This window comes from Osmerus eperlanus, chromosome 7 (genome assembly GCF_963692335.1).
Source record: "Osmerus eperlanus chromosome 7, fOsmEpe2.1, whole genome shotgun sequence".
Classification (NCBI taxonomy): Eukaryota; Metazoa; Chordata; class Actinopteri; order Osmeriformes; family Osmeridae; genus Osmerus; species Osmerus eperlanus.
In genome coordinates, this window is record NC_085024.1 from 3,645,138 (window position 1) to 3,665,899 (window position 20,762).

At 53.8% G+C, this 20,762-nt stretch overlaps 1 protein-coding gene across 4 annotated transcripts; it reads left to right on the forward strand.

Annotated features, from left to right (window-relative positions):
- Positions 1 to 624: 624 nt before the first annotated feature.
- Positions 625 to 20,568, forward strand: arid1aa (AT-rich interaction domain 1Aa). 4 transcript variants are annotated; one of them, XM_062466558.1, is made up of 20 exons: positions 625 to 1,826; positions 4,188 to 4,406; positions 4,531 to 5,391; positions 5,587 to 5,679; positions 6,640 to 6,874; positions 7,139 to 7,228; positions 7,408 to 7,578; positions 8,863 to 9,301; positions 11,513 to 11,658; positions 12,485 to 12,594; positions 12,820 to 13,029; positions 13,179 to 13,383; positions 13,594 to 13,738; positions 13,933 to 14,111; positions 14,425 to 14,569; positions 14,849 to 14,971; positions 15,336 to 15,462; positions 15,590 to 16,418; positions 16,623 to 16,753; positions 17,330 to 20,568. In XM_062466558.1, exons 1-20 carry the CDS (start codon positions 921 to 923, stop codon positions 19,238 to 19,240), a joined length of 7,275 nt encoding a protein of 2,424 aa, XP_062322542.1. In that variant the 5' UTR covers positions 625 to 920; the 3' UTR covers positions 19,241 to 20,568. The 4 variants fall into 4 exon arrangements, with proteins under 4 accessions (XP_062322542.1, XP_062322543.1, XP_062322544.1 ...); XM_062466559.1 differs by having other exon boundaries at positions 13,936 to 14,111; XM_062466560.1 differs by having other exon boundaries at positions 13,939 to 14,111.
- The last annotated feature ends 194 nt before the right edge of the window (positions 20,569 to 20,762 follow it).

The window sequence follows — 20,762 nt, forward strand, 5'->3', positions numbered from 1 at the left end:
GGGATGTAGGCTACAGAAACATATTTTAAATATTTTCACATGAGCGCCATAAACCGGCTGCGGTAGAGTAGATATCGTGCAAACCCAATGAGAAGGTGCAATATTACTCTAGTTTGCAACAAGGTTTCCCTCTAAATGTTTTAGATTGGTACTGAACCCTGATGTTCTCATGAAGTTTTCTAATTAGTTACTGATATGCTTTTGACATATCGCCTACTAGTAGGTTATGTAGGCCCCTTCTTATTTTTTCCCTATTTCATAGGCTACATAGGCCTACATCTTCTATGGTAAATGTAATCAACGCACGAAAGGCCATTCCTTTCGAAATCGATGTTATGTCTTTGGGACTTGTTACAGGAATAAACATACGAGTTTTTCCTTGTGATATAATAGGCCTATGTAGCCTAACTACACCGAACTTCCCATATGACCTACATTACTTTAAATAACTTTATTGACATGATTTACCACATATCAATATTGTATGTAAGACATAAATAAATGCTGTGATATAAATTGCCCATCAAATACATTTTCCCACAGACTTTATGCCATTTTGGAAAAAGGCAAATCCACTCCGTAGACCCTCTGGATTCCAATCCGTGCTTTATGTCCCTCTGTGCGGCTCAGTAAAATGGCTGTATCTCGGCGAGCCTCGTGCTGGTTTGGTCCGTTCCCTGCCTGTAGTCTGGCTCAGTAATAGAACTCCCACAATATTTGTGTCGGTTTTTGCATCTAATGGGCTTCTGGAGTTCCTGAGCCGTTACCGTCACATTGAAACCAGGGATGGCTGCCGGATCCGGTCCGGTTTAAGGTGTGGGAATGAGTCGGGACAAAGATAAATGGTTATAAACAATTATTTATATTAAATGTTAGCGTTTGATTGTGACTGACTCGCCGAAAGAGGGAGAGGGGGTATCATGGCCGCTCAGGTCGCCAGTGCCGCCACTCTCAACACTACGCCTTCAGAACTTAAAAAATCGGATCGAGACCCCAAAGAGGAGTCGGTACCGGGGGAGAAGCAGCAAGAAAAAAAGCAACCGGGATTAGAGAGCGGATCTCCGGGCCGGGGGGATCTGCAGGACGGGGCCGATGTTGGAAATGCAGGGGGAGGAGGGGAACTTGAGATGAAGAACGGGAATGGGAACCCGCCCAGGGCTAATAATAATCAGAATGATTCCATCGGATCCGAAGGGAATAACCATCCCGGGATGGTACACCATCACGGATCCGCATTTCCTCCACCTTCTTATGGATACAGTCAGCACTACGGTCGGGCCCCTTTTCATCAACATGGCGGACAACAAAGCCCTGGCATGGCAGCTGCTGCAGGTCCGGCCGTGCAATCGAGCAACATGATGGACCCATATCAGCCCAACTCGCACGACCATGGCTTTTCGAACCACCAGTATAACAATTACAATCCATTCCCGAATAGAACTCCTTATCCCGGCCAAGGATACGGCATCAACTCTCCGCGCAGCGCCCTGCCTCCGACAGCTGGGGGACAGCCAGCAAAGCAACAACCAGCGGGAGGACCCACATCTATGGCTGGATCTTACAATAATCAGAGATATAATGTGGGGAACCCACAGCCAACATCCACGCCAACCCTCAACCAGCTTCTAACCTCCCCAAGTTCCACGAGAGGTTATCCAAACTACCCACCAAGCGATTACAGTAACCAGGAGGGAGCTAGCAAGGGACCAACAGACATGGGCAGCAGCGGTCAGTATGGAGGGGGCAATCCGAGTTGGCAACAAAGGACTCATCACCCATCGCCTATGAGCCCTGGAAGTGCAGGGCAGCCTCTAAGTAGAAACCAGGTAAAGTTAAACTATCCTTAAAACCTTGTGGCGTACAATGCGTTATCCTCACTTGCTATGTAGTTATAACGTAGCACGCCAGCCATTGTCTGTTGGGTAGCTAGTTCGCTAAGACACTCTAAAATGGCTGCCTCTCGTTTTTCTAAGACCTGATCTTTAAACTGTACTAATTTGCTTGGTAATCATATATATTTTGGCACAGGGTCAGTGCTCCAGAGATCATTGTGTTTTAAAAATGGAACTTAGAGCACGATCGAAGTGTGAAGAAGGCCCGAATCATAAGTAGTGGAAACACTGTAGCAAAGCTTCACCCCCAAGACCCAGTCTGCCTGAATGTATAACATATAACGTAAATAAATGCTTTTCTGTCGTACAGATATTTGTAAACTTGATACAACGGATACTTTGTAGTTTATTAGTGGTAGTTAGATCGTCTCCGTTCAAATTGTACGTTTTGGTTTGTGTCTTTCATCGAGCATTTCTCTGTCTTGCTAAATATGTGGGGGAGAAAAACATTGCATGCCCAGGAAACTCGTGTTGCTGAATAACTTGGAGAGACTGTGTGCGTATAGGCTAAACCTGTTTCGTAGTCTAAAGGGATTTGATAAATAATGTAAAATAATCCATTAAACGAATATATCAGCTGTCCCCATAAAAAAAAAAAAAGTTAAAATTCAGCGCATTGTTAGTTAAGATATTCCAGACTCTGCATGTAGCCTGTAAACGTCGGCCTGGTGATTAAAGTGAGTGGCTGCAGTCTGCAGATTGCTTTGCTCTGGGATTTGAATTGTGGAGGTAAAATCCTTCTGTCAAAGCCAGGAGACAGTTGGTCTTGAGTTGACATGCGAGCCGAGATCCGATTGGCTGTCGATCCTGTGCTCGTGGCCTTTTATAAATGCATATGATGTAACAACAGTTCCGAGATAAGGGCGCCCTCCTACACTCGCACAGGGCTTAGTCATGTGGGTTCCACGCCTGACTTTGTATGTAGGCTATCTCCGTTTACAATTTTCTCTCTCCACAAACACACACACGTGCAAGATTACTCATAGCACCCACTCTGACTTCAAATTCACATGAATTCCATCGTGTATTTAAACGCCACATGGGAAGTGTGAATGTGAGGTGCCCGCAGAGAGAGTTGGCCGCTGCCTCTAGTGTGCCACACAAGTCTTCCTCCTATGTGACTATTCAGAACTTACCCCCTCAGCCCCCCTCCTCCCCCAAGCCAATCAGAAGACAGTCCAGCCATCTCTATCCCGCCAAGGGAGTTTCCCCTGTCTCATGCAGATTAGCCATGTGCCGTGCTTATTTATTTCATTTCAAGCTCCCGGCTAATGAACATGTCATGAAAGGCTTTTTTTTGCTTGCCTGGTATAAAAGGCCTTACTTCAGCAGCTAGCTTATTACATACCAATGCCACATCCTCTCGAGTGCCTTGTGAATGCAAAGTTATACACATGCAAGATGTGTTTGGGCACACTGGTATTGGGATTTACATTTTAGTCATTTAGCAGACGCTCTTATCCAGAGCGATTTACAGTAAGTACAGGGACATTCCCCCTGAGGCAAGTAGGGTGAAGTGCCTTGCCCAAGGACACAACGTCATTTGGTCTGGCGGTGAATCGAACCGGCAACCTTCTGATTACTAGCCCGATTCCCTAACCGCTCAGCCATCTGACTCCCTTATATCCCGTATTGAGGACTTGTGTTGCACATGTCATTGGGTTGCAAGGCGTACAATTCTCTAGATAAGAAAGATCATCATGAGGCACTTTAGAGCATGTTCCCCTTAGTAAGAGTATCCCGATTCAAACACAACCTCAAGATGCAGGAGGACTTGGAAGATTGTGCTAGAGACTAGTTCATCAAAACTGTGGGTTTCTGAGGGAGAATGGATCGTTTTACGCTAAAGCCGGTCACGACCAACAGTCTCTCCCTCCATTTTCTAGTGTCATTCATTCAGAGCCAATGTTACCTTCTCTCATAAAAAAAAGAAAGAATGAAAGAAGGAAGGAAAGCATGCTTGGCTCATATTCAAACGGGAGCACAGCTGGGATGTGTTTAAGATTGGGCAAACTGCCCTCCATTCGAAATGAGATATACATGGCTGTGTTGACTTCTGTAACTATGGCAGAGTAAGGTAAAATTCAGGCTAATGACCGTGGGAATAAAGAAGGGGGGAAAAAGAGAAAAAAAGAGCATTACTCATGCTGCAAGTGCTGGGCTCTTTCGCAGATATTTTCCCCTTCATATGTCTTAAGATATTTGTAATGTTATCGCTGTCATGTGTTGAATAGCATGGCATGGCATGACATGTCAAAGACATGTCCAACTGATATCTTTCCGTGTCTTTGTCAGCCTCCTGGCTCCATGGATCCGATGGGGAAGATGAGAAGCCAGGCGTATGGAGGGGGGGGCCCATACCCCCAGCAGCCCCAGCAGGGCCCCCCTCCTGGGGCTCAGCAAGGGCCGGGCTACCCTGGCCAGGGCTACGGACCTCCAGGCCCCCATAGATACCCAGTGGGGATGCAGGGCCGCACTCCTGGTGGCATGGGAGGCATGCAGTATGGGCAGCAGGTCAGTGAGGCTTCTCGATGTTTCCCAACCCCTAACCCCATGTACTTATCCAAGCCTTCTATTTAACCTTCTTAAATGGCAATATATGTATCTGCTCATCTGATTCCTTCTTGTTTGCTTGTAGATGGCTTCCTATGGACAGCAAGGACCAGGAGGTTATGGGCCCCAGAGCCAGGGTCCATACTACGGCTCCCAGGGCCAGGCTCCCCACCCTGGCCAGCAGCAGCCCCCCTACCCCCAGGCCCCAACCGGACAGCAGGGTGGACCAGCACCCTACGCTGGGCAGCCCCACCCTGGCCAGCAGCCCCACCCTGGCCAGCAGCCCCACCCTGGCCAGCAGCCCCACCCTGGCCAGCAGGCCCACCCGGGCCAGCAGCCCCACCCTGGCCAGCAGGCCCACCCGGGCCAGCAGCCCCACCCTGGCCAGCAGCCCCATCCGGGCCAGCAGCCCCATCCGGGCCAGCAGCCCCACCCTGGCCAGCAGCCCCATCCGGGCCAACAGCCCCACCAAGGCCAACAGCCCCACCCTCCCCAGACTTCTGGCCCACATGCCCAGGGTGGGCCACCCTATCAGCAGCCCCACATGCCCCCTCAATCCCAGGGTTCATTACCAGGCCCCTCCCAGGGGCCTCCCCAGTCTCAGCCACCTTACTCCCAAGCCTCGACCCCCCAGGCCGGCCACTCTCCTTACCCCCAGCAGCAGGGCCCTCCTAGCCAGCCGCCCCAGCAGGCGAGCTCCCAGGCTCCAGCCGGGGCCCAGGCCCAGCCCGGCTACCCTGGACCCACGCAGGGCCCCCAGGGTCCACAGCAGCAGGCCCAGCAGCCCACCCAACAGCAGCAGCAGCCCCAGGCACCGGCCCAAGGACCCCCCCAGCCTCCTCCAGGACACAGTCAACATCCACAGACGCAGCCTGCATCCTACGCTCAGAGTGCTCCACAGACGCAACAGCAGTCACCTTATCAACGCTTCCCTCCCCCTCCACAGGTACCGTGCAGCGCTCAGATCACATCCTCACAGTTTGCCAGTGGATCGGTCATTCGACTGGTTCAACTTTCGTGCGTGCGTGCGTGCGAGAGAGAGAGAGAGAGAGAGAGAGAGAGAGAGAGAAAGAAAGGGAGGAGGGGGGGAGAGAGAGGGAGAGAATTGTCCTTAAGAGCTTCTCTTGTCCTCTGATCTCAGGAGGTGTCCCAGGACTCGTTCTGCTCTCCCTCCAACCAGCCCAAAAGTGGCTCGGAGGACGCCAGCATGCAAGGCCGTCCATCCAGCCTACCGGTTAGTCTCCCAAAACCAGCCCGCTTCTCTCTGGAATAGAGTGATTGGGATAAATCGCTATTCACGGAGATGTCAGGCATAAGTTAATGAGGACTAGTTGTGGTCTCACTTTCCTACTATTGAATCCTGTCATCCTGAAGAGTTAAACATGTTTTTTTTTGTTTTTTTGTTATTGTCTTGGTGTTTTGTAACTGGATTCTGAGTGAGGGTACAACTAGATACTGGGATTTAGCTGTTGGTGTTGTGCTCTGCGTGGGTGTGTTTGTTTGTATTAAAACTCACATGGCGCGGGCTGCAGCTTCTCGCTGACTCAGCTCTCGCGTTCAACAAACCTTCGTAACCATGGCAGCCTCGGAACTAATACGCTCTCTATCCGCTGAAAAGATAAATGAGGACAACAGCCTCTGGCTGTGTGTATGTGTGAGAGTCTGTGTGCGTGCGTGTGTGTGTGTGTCGTGCAAGTGTGCCTCACTGCTTTCTAAGAGCTGAGAATATTAAATTGTGTTCTGGGCTCATTATGTAGATGAGGAAACAATGTATTGACTGGGTCATAGACAGTTTCTCATTTATGAACACTGGTGTCCAGCAGGGTTCCAAATGAGGGGGGGCCCTGAGACCCTCCAGGCACCCTCCATGATCACTGTGTTTAGTTTGGAGGGTGCCACAAAATAAGTGGTCTCCATATCAACACTTCTCTACGGCTCGATGAATTTTCAGGAGTGAATATCAGATTTGACTAATTGTTCAAAATGATCGCATTCCAAACATTCGAACCATAGCATTGAAAAGTGGGAAACATACGGAGACTGAAAAAATGGGCTAACCCAACCCCCTCCCAAGAGTCATAGGTCATTTGGAACCCTGATCTCCAGCGGTGGCTGGCAGCACCTGTCCTTCCATCAGGCCAGTGTTGCCTCACTGCTGCGTCTGAGCCTGTCCGTCTCTGCTCCGTGTCTCCAGGATCTCTCAGGCTCCATCGACGACCTGCCCACAGGCACCGACGGCGCTCTGAGTCCTGGCGTGAGCACTTCAGGCGTGTCCAGCAGCCAGGGCGAGCAGAGCAACCCTGCCCAGTCGCCCTTCTCCCCCCACACCTCCCCCCACCTGCCGGGCATCCGTGGGCCCTCCCCCTCCCCCGTGGGCTCCCCCGCCAGCACATCCCGCACGGGCCCACTGTCACCCGCCACCATGCCAGGTACTGCCTCTCCTCAGCTGAGTCGGCTGTGTGGGAGTGGGATGGAAGGGGGGTCATTGGTCACACGACATGTACCTATTCTGTTCTAGAATTCTATTCCGATGCAGGTAACATTTTATACTTTACCTCACAAAGTCCAAGTGTTGGAAAAGACTATAATTAGTAGTCTTATCTTTCTCTAGATCTTTCTTTCCCCAACTGTATATTTCTGTCCTGTGTGCAGCAGTTAGCACGCTAACCTGTTTGTTCCTCCCCTTCGCTCAGGGACCCAGATGCCCCCACGGCCGGCCAGCGTGCAGTCGGATGCCAGCCTGCACCCTTCGCTCAGCCAGTCCCCCATGGCCCAGGACAGAGGTACGTCCCTCACCCTTTGTTTCCATCGCACTCTCGCTGTCTCGCTCCCTCTCGATCTCTCTCTCCTTCTTTCTATCTCCTCTCTCTCTCCTTCTTTCTATCTCCTCTCTCTCTCCTTCTTTCTATCTCCTCTCTCTCTCCTTCTTTTCCTCACTCTTTCTCTCCCCCCCCCCAATCAGGTTTCATGCAGAGGAACCCCCAGATGCCCCCTTACGGCTCCCCCCAGTCTGCCTCCACCCTGTCACCCCGCCAGACATCCGGGGCCCAGATGCATCCTGGGATGGGGCCCTATCAGCAGAATAACTCCATGGCTGGTTACGGCCCTCAAGGGGCACAGTACGGGCCTCAAGGTGAGGGCAGTAGACCTGGTCCTTTGTGTTGTCTAGGCCTCATGTAAATTTTTGTTTGGAGTTCACGTAAAGATAAAACGTTCAGCGCCTCATCTCAGAAAGGACAAGTCAGCTTATTTACAATCGAAAGATGATTTCTGAGCTACATCTTCTCAAAAGTGGCCTGACATTTTAATTGGCAGAGGTCTAAATATTAGTTTGTTAATTCAAGTTGCTTTTAAGCCGGTTTCCCCTGAGCCAAACTCATCGAATATGTCTCTGCCTAATAGGAATTCTATGCTATCGTTGTTCCCTCCTTCCCAGAGTCTAGTGAGGCTATTTTTAGGAGTGGAGCAGAGAGCCAGCTGACGTAGCACAGCCTCCTGTCAGGAGGGCTGCCACTGTGACGAGCCTCAGCGCTAAGGGTGCACTGCCCTCCCTGTTTGATAGCAACACTACTCTCACTGCTAGCTAGCTTCGCTGCTAACTAGGCACATCCTTCTGACCGCTGTCCACACTGCTCTCCCTGGGTAGCAACACTGCTCTGACTGCTAGCTAACTAGCAAGCAACACTGCTCTCACTGCTAGCTAACTAGCAAGCAACACTGCTCTCACTGCTAGCTAACTAGCAAGCAACACTGCTCTGACTGCTAGCTAACTAGCAAGCAACACTGCTCTCACTGCTAGCTAACTAGCAAGCAACACTGCTCTCACTGCTAGCTAACTAGCAAGCAACAATGCTCTCACTGCTAGCTAACTAGCAAGCAACACTGCTCTCACTGCTAGCTGACTAGCAAGCAACACTGCTCTCACTGCTAGCTAACTAGCAAGCAACACTGCTCTCACTGCTAGCTGACTAGCAAGCAACACTGCTCTCACTGCTAGCTAACTAGCAAGCAACACTGCTCTCACTGCTAGCTAACTAGCAAGCAACACTGCTCTCACTGCGAGCTGGCAACACTGCTCAAGTTTTGCTATCGAGCAGTGAAAACAGTATTGCTAGCCATCTAGCAGAGAGAGGTAGCAAAAATGTTTTCACAGCTAGATGGCTAGCACTGCTCTCCCTACAAGCCAGCCATGGTGCTCTCAATCCAAGCTAGCCTCACTGATAAATATCCACAATATATCCATGCTGCTGGCTAGCTAATCAAAATAACTCAAGGCAGACTGAAGTCAACCTCACAGGTTCTCCAGAAAGACTCACTATTGTCTGATTATATCTTCATATACCCTTTGTTCCAGTGTGGCTGCCTTTATTTAAAACTACTAAAAATTAATAAAATGCCTTTGATGTTTCTCTGTCAGGTTACCCTCGACAACCTGGCTACAGTAATATGCCTAATGCCAACTACCCTGGCCCTGGCATGGGTGGTCCTATGAACCCCATGTCAGGTCAGGGGGGCGGGCCGCCCTACGCTGGAATTCCACCTGGAAGGATGCCCCCAGGACAGATGGGCCCACGGCCCTACGGCCCCAACATGCCCCCCAGCATGGGCCCCAACATGCCCCCCAGCATGGGCCCCAACATGCCCCCCAACATGCCTCCCAGCATGGGCCCCAACATGCCTCCCAGCATGGGCCCCAACATGCCCCCCAACATGGGCCCCAACATGCCTCCCAGCATGGGCAACATGCCACCACAGGTGGGCTCAGGGATGTGCCCGCCCCCTGGCCTCAACAGGAAGGCCCAGGAGGCCGCAGCTGCAGCCATGCAGCACGCTGTCACCAACTCCATACACACCAGGTAGGCTGCTGACACACACACACTAACCCTAACACCCCCCCACACACACACTTAGGGCGAATCCCAATACTCTGTCTTACCCCTAGCCCTTAGTTTACCCCTAGCCCGTAGCCCTCGAAACTGAGGGGTAAGGGCTTCATAGCCCTATGAAATGAGACACCACTTGGTTACGTATATCGATGTCTCCAAAGTAAGTAGTGTTATGCACTAATATCAAACAAAATTCGCAGCTAATGGAGTTTAGTTAAAACTGTAAAAACAAAACAAGACTGTCATCATTTTTTTATCAATTATTTAAGCCGAAATATTACATTTATGGGACTCTGGATGATCTGTCTGCCATTGTTGCAGGTTGAGCAGGATTCACATGCCCCTAGGTTTCAAGTAAGCTCCCAAAAACACTTGGTTTTAAGGCCTACCTCTCGATCAAAAAGAGTATTGGGACACCATTTACTCTCACGTGAACGCGCAAGGCTGGGGGTAAGGGGTAGGGGTATTCGGCCTAACCCTAACCTCCCCCCACACGCACACTAACCCTAACCCCACACACACTAACGCTAACCCCATGCATACACTAACCCTAACCCCCCCCACACACACACACACACACACACTAACCCTAACCCCACACACACTAACGCTAACCCCACGCATACACTAACCCTAACCCCCCCCACACACACACACACTAACCCTAACCCCACACACACTAACGCTAACCCCACGCATACACTAACCCTAACCCCCCCCACACACACACACACTAACCCCCCCCTCCAACACACACACTAACCCTAACCCCACACACACTAACGCTAACCCCACACATACACTAACCCTAACCCCCCCCACACACACACACACTAACCCCCCCCTCCAACACACACACTAACCCTAACCCCACACACACTAACGCTAACCCCACACATACACTAACCCTAACCCCCCCCACACACACACACACTAACCCTAACCCCACACACACTAACGCTAACCCCACGCATACACTAACCCTAACCCCCCCACACACACACACACTAACCCCCCCCTCCAACACACACCCTAACCCCACACACACTAACCCTAACCCCACACATACACTAACCCTAACCCCCCCCTCCAACACACACACTAACCCTAACCCCCCCCCCCACACACACACTAACCCCCCCCCCCACACACACACTAACCCCCCCCCCCACACACACACTAACCCTAACCCCACACACACTAACCCTAACCCCCCCCCCCCACACACACACTAACCCTAACCCCCCCCCCACACACACACTAACCCTAACCCCACACACACTAACCCTAACCCCCCCCCCCACACACACACTAACCCTAACCCCCCCCCCACACACACACTAACCCTAACCCCCCCCCACACACACACTAACCCTAACCCCCCCCCCCACACACACACTAACCCTAACCCCCCCCCCCACACACACACTAACCCTAACCCCCCCCCCACACACACACTAACCCTAACCCCCCCCCCCCACACACACACTAACCCTAACCCCCCCCCCACACACACACTAACCCTAACCCCCCCCCCACACACACACTAACCCTAACCCCCCCCCCACACACACACTAACCCTAACCCCCCCCCCACACACACACTAACCCTAACCCCCCCCCCACACACACACTAACCCTAACCCCACACACACTAACCCTAACCCCCCCCCCACACACACACTAACCCTAACCCCACACACACTAACCCTAACCCCCCCCCACACACACACTAACCCCAACCCCACACACACTAACCCTAACCCCCCCCCCACACACTAACCCTAACCCCCCCCCCACACACACACTAACCCCCCCCCCACACACACACTAACCCTAACCCCCCCCCCACACACACACTAACCCTAACCCCACACACACTAACCCTAACCCCCCCCCCACACACACACTAACCCTAACCCCACACACACTAACCCTAACCCCACACACACTAACCCTAACCCCACACACACTAACCCTAACCCCACACACACTAACCCTAACCCCACACACAGGGTGTGTGTGTCCCAGGTGCTGTGAGAATTTCACAACCTTCCTCATTCTTCCCATCTCCAAAGCGTGCCACACAGATCTTTAAACGTGCTAGATGTGGCGTTCACACCGTGCTCAGTGTGAACGGCTCTGCGGTTGTAATCCATGCCCTTCTTTCTGTTCCTACAGGATGCCAGGTTACCCCAACATGTCCCCTGCCATGATGGGCTCCGGCGCCCCCTATGGCCCACCCATGAACAACATGCCGGGCATGATGAACACCCAGGGTGGTCCACCCTTCAGCATGGGCGCTAACATGGGCAACAACTCCAGCGGTGAGTTGACCGGTCACTTATGGCGTGCCCTGTGGTGACCGCTAGGGAAATCATGACCAGTGATGGTAGCATGGTTGTGCACAGTGCATAGGTCCAGCATGGTTGTGTTGGATCATTAGAGCAGTGGAACAGAGTCAATTCTACGCATTTGTTTCAAACTAAGTGTGCTATTCGCTGCCCATATGTGTTCATGTGACGAAGGTCTTACTCATTCATGTTCTGAGTGGAGAACTCTGCTCTGACTGCAGTTGTGTTGTGGAAGGACTTGGTAGCTTCCAACATTTAAATGATGTGATCCTGATGGAGCTGATTAATGATGATCCTCTGTCTCCTCGTCCACCCCTCCTCCTCCCCTGTCCCCCCCTCCTCCTCCCTGTCCCCCCCTCCTCCTCCCCTGTCCACCCCTCCTCCTCCCCTGTCCCCCCCTCCTCCTCCCCTGTCCCCCCCTCCTCCTCCCCTGTCCCCCCCTCCTCCTCCCCTGTCCCCCCCTCCTCCTCCCTGTCCCCCCCTCCTCCTCCCCTGTCCACCCCTCCTCCTCCCCTGTCCCCCCCTCCTCCTCCCTGTCCCCCCCTCCTCCTCCCCTGTCCACCCTTCCTCCTCCCTGTCCACCCCTCCTCCACCCCTCCTCCTCCCTGTCCACCCTTCCTCCTCCCTGTCCCCTCCTCCTCCTCCCCTGTCCACCCTTCCTCCTCCCTGTCCCCCCCTCCTCCTCCCCTGTCCACCCCTCCTCCTCCCCTGTGCCCCCCTCCTCCTCCCCTGTCCACCCTTCCTCCTCCCCTGTCCACCCCTCCTCCTCCCCTGTCCCCCCCTCCTCCTCCCTCCCCAGGCTTGGCCCCCAGTCCAGAGTTTGGCCTTGATGGGAAGATGAACCCGGGTCAGAAGATGAACAACAAAGTGGACGGGAGCATGACCCCCAAGCCTGAGACCAAGTCCAAGGTAATGGAAGACTTCATATTTCAGCATATTAAAACACTGTAAAATATAGAAACTAGACAACCCACAGGACAGAGAAGGCCCACTTCAGAGCTTTTTAATAAAAGATGCTGTGTCATTCACTACAAAAATTCCGCAGAATTTGACCTACGAATCTGAAAAACTAGGGATGAACAACCGTTTGAACTACGACCCTTTTCTGACCCTGTTATTCCTTTGGGTGAACAGAAGTCGAACTCTTCCACGACGACCAACGAGAAGCTGACGCGCCTGTACGAGCTGGGCCCAGAGCCTGAGAGGAGGATGTGGGTGGACCACTACCTGGCCTTCATCGAGGAGAAGGCCATGGGCATGACCAACCTGCCGGCGGTGGGACGCAAGCCCCTGGATCTCTTCAGACTCTACATGTCCGTCAAGGAGATCGGAGGCTTCCTGCAGGTCTGTGGAACTCTCAACTCCTCCTTGCTCACTCACTCACGACACCCTCATTCTTTCTTTAGCCTGTCTCCTCGCGCGCACACACGCAGTACAGAGATGTCTCCTAATGTTGGGTTGATGTGTGTGCGTGTGTGTGTGTGTGTCCGAAGGTGAACAAGAACAAGAAGTGGCGAGAGCTGTCCACCAACCTGAGCGTGGGCACGTCCAGCAGCGCGGCCAGCTCCCTGAAGAAGCAGTACATCCAGTGTCTGTACGCCTTCGAGTACAAGATCGAGCGCGGCGAGGACCCGCCTCCTGAGATCATAACTGACAACAAGAGCAAGAACCAGGCCAAGGTCCAGCCACCGTCTCCAGGTCGGCACCTGCTCTCTCCCCTTCCTCTCATTTCAATGTCCAGTCAAATGTTTCAGGCAAATGATTTTGGCGTCCCGTGTGGAATGCCAAGTAAACCAGGGACCTGCCTGCCCTAGTCCTTTCAAATCAACAACGAGCGTTTTGACAGTTTTTTTTTAATGTTATTAAAATGTGTGTTCTGTGTTTGCCTCCCCCGTCACACAACTGCAGCGTCCCTCTGCTCTACAGCCGGGTCAGGCTCCTTCCAGGGCCCCCAGACCCCCCAGTCTACCAGCAGCTCCATGGCTGAGGGGGGGGACCTCAAACCCCCCACCCCGGCCTCCACCCCCCACCCCCCCATGCAGCCTGGGCCTAGGTGAGTCTCCCAGAAACACCATCCTAATTCCCTGTCTGTCTGGCCCTCAGGTTCGTAATATCCGCTTTGAGAGGAGTCATGTCACTTAGAAAAACACCCTTTCCTTCCCTCCTTTCTTCCCTCCCTGCCTTCCCACTTCTCTCCATCTCTCCCCCCCCCCTCTTTCTCCCTCTCTCCCCCTCGCTCTCCCCCAGGAGCAGTGTGAGTCTCCAGGACCCTTTCTCTGAAGGTAGTGACCCTTCCTTTCCCAGGAGGAACTCGATGACCCCTAACTCTGGTGGGCACCAGTCGGGGATGAGCACTCCAGAGATGCCAGGGCGCCCCGGTGGCCCCTACGAGCCGGGCAAGGACCCCTTCAGCGCCATGCGGAAAGGTGGGCTCAGCACAGGGACTGAACTCGCACTCCAAAACCTTGGTGTTTCATTGTGATTTGGACATCAATAAAGATCGAAAAGCTATGTTGGACCTCCCCTGTAGCGCACAAGATAAGTGCGTGAGTAGGAAGGCTGAGGCCCTTACCGCAGCTGCCTGGGTTCGAATCCTGCTTGGACCTTTGCTGGATGTCTTCCTCTCTCTCTCACTCTGCGTTTCCGGTCACACTTGACTTAATAACTGTCCAAAAAAGCATGAAAGAATGTACCAGCTAGTCCAGGCGGTTTTGCTGATTGCGGTGTTTGTCTCTGAAGTCGGGGAGCAGTTCCTGCCTGCCAGCCAGGGCCCTACCAGCGGGCCAGCAGAGCAGCAGTTCCGTGGCGGGCCTCCAGGCCCCATGGGGGGCATGCCCATCAGCCAGAGGCAGCAGTACCCCTACGGGCCAGGATACGACAGGAGGTAAGGCAGTCTTCTGGTTTTTCCAGCGTTCGATTAGATTTCAGTGTTGGATTCAAATGTGTTTTGAGCATCTTTTTTCGTGCCTCTTAGACTCCAGTCGAGGTCGATCTTTGTAGGGGTTAATAATACAATCATTGTTTTTGACATTGTAGTTTCCTTCATTTAGCATGTAGCATGTCACCTCGTCTCTCGTTCACGGGACTGTGATCAGTTTGAGCCGAGCCCCTGGCTGTGGCTAGACGTGGGGCTGTACCGACCGTCTCTCTCCCCTGTCCACAGGCCAGAGCAAGGCATCGGCCCGGAGGGTGGAATGGGGTCCGGCGCGGGGCAGACCAGCCTGATGCCAGCCAACACCGACACAGGGATGTACTCGCCAAACCGCTACCCGGCACAGCAGCAGCGGTAAGATACCCTGGCTGCCAAATAGGGGAGGGGACTGGCTCAGTGGTTAGAGCATTTTGACAACAGATCCGGAGGTTCCAGGTTTAAATACCCCCCTCCTCCTGTATGTTAGATGTTGGTTTAGATAATAGAATCTCTTAAATGAATACGTTATGGTCTTGGAGAGGAAATCCATGTGTTCCATAGCAGATCTGTGCACCCAAAGTCAGCAGATTGACTCAGACTTGGATGAGTCTGCGGGGTTGAACTTGGATCTGTACGGGCGGCTGTTGATTTGTAATATCCAAATGCAGTGTCAGCTGTGGGCACATGGCTTGCTTGTGTTTGTGATTGCTTAGCTGACAAGCCTGACTCTTCCTTGCAGGCACGATTCCTATGGAAATCAGTATCCTGGCCAAGGTACGTCCCCTGGTGGCTCCTACCCCAACCAGCAGGCAGGAATGTACTCGCAACAACAACAACAACAACAACAGCAGCAGCAGCAACAACAGGTCAGTTATCCCCTGTATTCACATACATTCAGATTGTACATACAAATTAAATATGTGACTATTTAATACTAACACTACTAACTTTAAATGTATGTCTAAATGTTTTAACTGTGTCTCTTGTGTGCAGAACTACAAGAGACCAGTGGAAGGGGGCTATCCTCCTGCGAAGCGTCACGAGGGCGAGTACCCGTTCCCTGGCAGCCAGCCGCAGCCTCAACAGCCGGGGGGCACCACAGCTCCCCCTTCAGGGCAGCCCGAGAACTACACCCAGTTCAGCGGCAGCCCCTACGCAGGCCCTGACCGACGCCCGCCATGCCCCCAGGGCCAGTTCCCCTTCCCCTTCGGCAGGGAGCGCATGCAAGGGCCCTCTGGGGCCAACGCCCAGACCGCCATGCCTCCTCAGATGATGCAGCAAGGCCCTGACGGCCCTCAGGGGGGCATGTGGCCGGGGCGGGGGGAGATGAGCTACCCCAACTACCCCAACCGGCCGGGGGCCCCTGGGGGCTCTGGGCCCCCTGGCCCCGGCTACCCCGGCATGAACCGCAGCGAGGAGATGATGTCATCAGAGCAGCGTATGAACCACGAGGGGCAGTGGGGGGGCCCGATGGGCCCCCGCCAACCCCCCTACGGCCCCGGGGGGTCGGGCCCGCCCATAACACGCCCCCTGCAGTCCAACTACCAATCGCCGCAGGGCATGCAGAACCACATTCCGCAGGTGTCCAGCCCCGCCCCAATGCCCCGCCCCCTGGAGAGCAGGACGTCGCCGGGTAAAACTCCCTACATGCACGGCGGCATGAAGATGCAGAAGGCCGGCCCCCCCGTGCCTGCGTCTCACATCGTGCCCCCCTCGGCGCAGTCCCCTCTGATCCGACGGGACATGCCTTTTCCCCCGGGTTCCATCGAGGCCACCCACCCCATTCTGAAAACACGCCGACGCCTCACCATGAAAGACATTGGTACGCTCGCAGGCTCCCCCCCCAAACCCCTCACAAACGAACAACACAGGGAATTGATCTGTTTTGAGGATTGATCTGTTTTGTCATTCACATCCAATGGTTTTTCTTCAGGCTTTAGTATGTCCTGCCTTGTGATGACTGTCATGGCTCCCAGCTGTTGGGATGTGAATGATTGTTGACACAGGTGTGTGTGTCCTTCCACAGGGACCCCCGAGGCCTGGAGAGTGATGATGTCCCTGAAGTCTGGCCTGCTGGCAGAGAGCACGTGGGCCCTGGACACCATCAATATCCTGCTGTACGACGACAACACCATCTCCACCTTCAACCTCAACACGGTAAGGCCATCCCTCGTGGGAAAAATATGACGTGGTTTCATTAGTGGCACCCCTGGGGGGGGAGGGGCTATATATATATTAACTATATACCACAGGGCTTGAAATTGCCATCATTTTGGTTGCACATGCGCCGGAAGTTTTATCTGTGCAACCTCAAAATATATTTGGATTTTTGCCAGTGCAAATTGTTACTGCGCGACTTGTTTTAATTTCTTTATAAAACGCTCGCTAATTAGCCTACTGCACATTTTTGCTGGTGCTCCTGAGCTTTTTTAAGTGCTGCCAAGTAAAATTTCCATAACCGAGTACATTTCAATCCCTGTACTGGTAACATTTTATTGTAAAATAAGAAACCAAAGTATATCAGTATGCAATTCCTTAACTCTCATATTTACATTGTTTTCAACTAGCCTATATACTACAACAGCATAACAGAATTCCTGAAATTCAGTCATGGCTTTTGATTTCGGTCTGCCACCACAAGATTTTTCAGTGATGTCATCTGGCCACCCCTTTGAAACATTTCTGGGGGCGCCACTGGGTTCCATCTCTTGACCTCTGACCTCTCACCCTCAGCTGCCCGGGTTGCTGGAGCTGGTGGTGGAGTACTTCAGACGCTGCCTGATCGAGATCTTCGGCATCCTGCGGGAGTACGAGGTGGGAGACCCGGGGCAGAGGACCCTGCTGGACCCCCAGGCCCTGGACCGAGACTGGGGCAGCACGGAGGACGACCTGCCCGAGCTGGAGGATGTGGAGCAGGTCGACGAGGACGAGGAGGAAGACGAGGAGGAAGGGGAAAAAGAGAAGGGGTCGACGGAGGAGCAGGCCCGGGTGAAGGACGAGGACGAGGCGGAGCCGTGCTCGGGACCTGGGGGCGAGGAGGAGGAGAAAAAGGAGGAGGAGGAGGAGAAGGGGGCTTCGCCCGAGCAGCCGAGCTCATCGCAGCCGCCGGCGGCCCTCCAGGAGACGCCCAAACAGGCCAGCAAGTTCGACAAGCTCCCCGTCAAGGTGGTGCGGAAGAAGGATCCGTTCGCCGCCAGCCGCTCGAGCCGCCGTGGGCAGGTGCAGGAGTTTGACAGCGGGCTGCTTCACTGGAGCGCCGGCGGCGGGGACTCCACCGAGCACATCCAGACGCACCTGGAACGGCGGGAGGGCTACCTGGAGCCGCGGCTGCGGGTGCTCGTCCCCATGAAGGTCCTGAAGAGGAGGGCGCCGGAGGAGATGATGCTGGACAACGTCCCCCTCATGGAGGAGGAGGAGGAGGAGAAGGAGGAGCCCAAGCCGGCCGAGACGCCGGCCGAGACGCCGCCCTCCGCGGCGACGCCCTCATCCGCCTGCACCGAGGAGCGGGCCGCGCCCGAAGGCGCGGAGGCGGACGACGCGCCCGGCCGCGAGGACGCCGCGAGCCGCCGCGAGAGCGACGTCCTCCCCCCCGGCGACGACGAGGACGTCTTCTTCCTGCCGAAGCGGGCGAAAGCCACGGGCACCGTCCTGGAGGACGAGCCCCACAGCAAGGACGAGGGCCCCCTCCTCACGCTGGCCAACTGGCAGGACTCGCTCGCCCGCCGCTGCGTCTGCATCTCCAACATCGTCCGCAGCCTCTCCTTCGTCCCCGGCAACGACCAGGAGATGTCCAAACACCCGGGCCTGCTGCTGCTGCTGGGCCGCCTCATCCTGCTGCACCACCGCCACCCGGAGCGCAAGCAGGCGCCGCTCACCTACGAGAAGGACGAGGACTCGGACGAGTCCGGGGCGAGCCAGAGGGACGAGTGGTGGTGGGACTGCCTGGAGCTGCTCCGGGAGAACACCCTGGTCACTCTGGCTAACATCTCCGGACAGCTGGACCTCTCGGCCTACCCCGAGAGCATCTGCCTGCCCCTCCTGGACGGGCTGCTCCACTGGGCGGTCTGCCCCTCGGCTGAGGCCCAGGACCCCTTCCCCACCCTGGGGCCCCACAGCGCCCTCTCCCCTCAGAGACTGGTCTTGGAGACCCTCAGCAAGCTGAGCATCCAGGACAACAACGTGGACCTCATCCTGGCCACGCCGCCCTTCCGCCGCCTGGAGAAGCTGTACGGGACTCTGGTGCGTCTGGTCGGAGACCGGAGGATAGCGGTCTGCCGGGAAATGGCGGTGGTCCTGCTGGCTAACCTGGCCCAGGGCGACAGCGTGGCAGCCCGCGCCATCGCCATCCAGAAGGGCAGCGTGGGGAACCTGCTGGGCTTCCTGGAGGACAGCCTGGCCGCCACGCAGCTCCAGCAGAGCCAGAGCTCGCTGCTGCACCTGCAGGGGATGCACTTCGAGCCCACCAGCGTGGACATGATGCGGCGGGCCGCCCGGGCCATGCACGCCTTCGCCAAGGTGGAGGAGAACCACTCTGAGTTCACGCTGTACGAGTCGCGGCTCCTGGACTTGTCCGTGTCGCCGCTCATGAACTCGCTGGTGTCCCACGTCATCTGCGATGTACTCTTTCTGATCGGCCAATCATGACAGCTGTAGGGAGCTGTTGCTCCACCTTCTCCGGGTTCGACCCCACCCCCCTGCCCCTTTCCTCTCCTCGTCCACCTGGCTTGTGTGCGTCGGGGGCAGGGTGGGCTAGAGTGACTGATTTTTTTATTTATGCAAACCCTTCAGATTTCCATTTTCTGGGCCCCTCCCCCCTGGCCGTCTTGACTCAAGGAGAGCAGCAGTGGATTACGAACCAGAGACTCTGTAAACTGACACTACGTGTAACAGGAATGCCAACCAGACCACCTGGTCGAGAAGGCAGTTCTGCTCTCGGGGAGGGGAGGGGGGGGGGGGGGGTCGGGGCGAAGTACTTTTTAAATAAAGAGAAATAAATTAATTAATAAATAGCTGAAAAAACAAAAACTGTAACCAAAGTTGCTGTCTCGTTTACAGTGAGTTTTTGGAAAAATATGTGTGCCCTTGCTTTCCCCTCGAGGCTGAAACTGGTTCATGTTCTGAGGCGAGGCAGACTTAGGCGTAGCGCTCGGGTGTAGCTGCTGTAACTGGATTCTTATCTGTCAGCCCCTACAGGAGACAGCCGGCCGTTAACAGGCACATTCACCGGGGAGGCCTGGGCAGTGTGCAGTAGATCGTAGGACATTTTCTGTACCGTACTGCTCTTGAGTGTAAGCATTCTGTATCACAGTTTCACATACAGAGACACTGGCAATGCAGTTTGTCTAGAGTTAAAAGGTCACATTGGTTTGACGTTGATGACGAGAGTAAAAAAAACAAAAAAAATAAGTCTTTCTTCCCCCAAAGTATGGAGAATCGACAACACCCTTACCTCCTCTCTTTAGCCCCTGATTGTAAGAATTGACCCTTATGAAAAATGAAAGAAATCGCCTCGTAGGACTGGTTTTTGACTTCAGATACAGCTTTGCTGTGGTGTATATATGATGTTGTACATTACACTTCCTTTCTGTGTCCATCTCTGTCTGTGCTCACTATTCTCACACTTGTTGGTGAGGGAGGGGAGGTGGACGCCTGGGGGAGGTTCCTGGCCCCTCCCCTAGTTCCAGCTGATGGACCCCCTTCTCTGGTCTCCACGGCTACTTAGTGCGACAGACACGGCTCAAACCTGTTAACTCCTGGTACAACGAAAATAAACTCTAGATGAAGAAATACACATTTGACAGTTCTTTTTCTCAAGTCATATGGATTCTGCATATTTGTATCTCATACTATGTAGCTCATATCATGTAAATTCCTCCCTCTTCCTTTTTGAGGCTCGATGAATATCATTTATTCAGTATGAAATCTTTATACTATATGTTCCACGTGGTAAGAATAAATGTACATTAAATCTTCGTAAGATGTTTGATGGTTTTGTTCCTGAATTTGCAGTTTCTTGCCATGCCAACAGCACTACCACCAGACAAATACGGTATTGATTTGAGGAAATAATTTGCAGTCACAGTACTTTGCACATTTTTCACACACGAATAGTGTGTGACTTATTAGGGGAACTGCAGTGGAAACGATACATCAGGATGAGGTCATG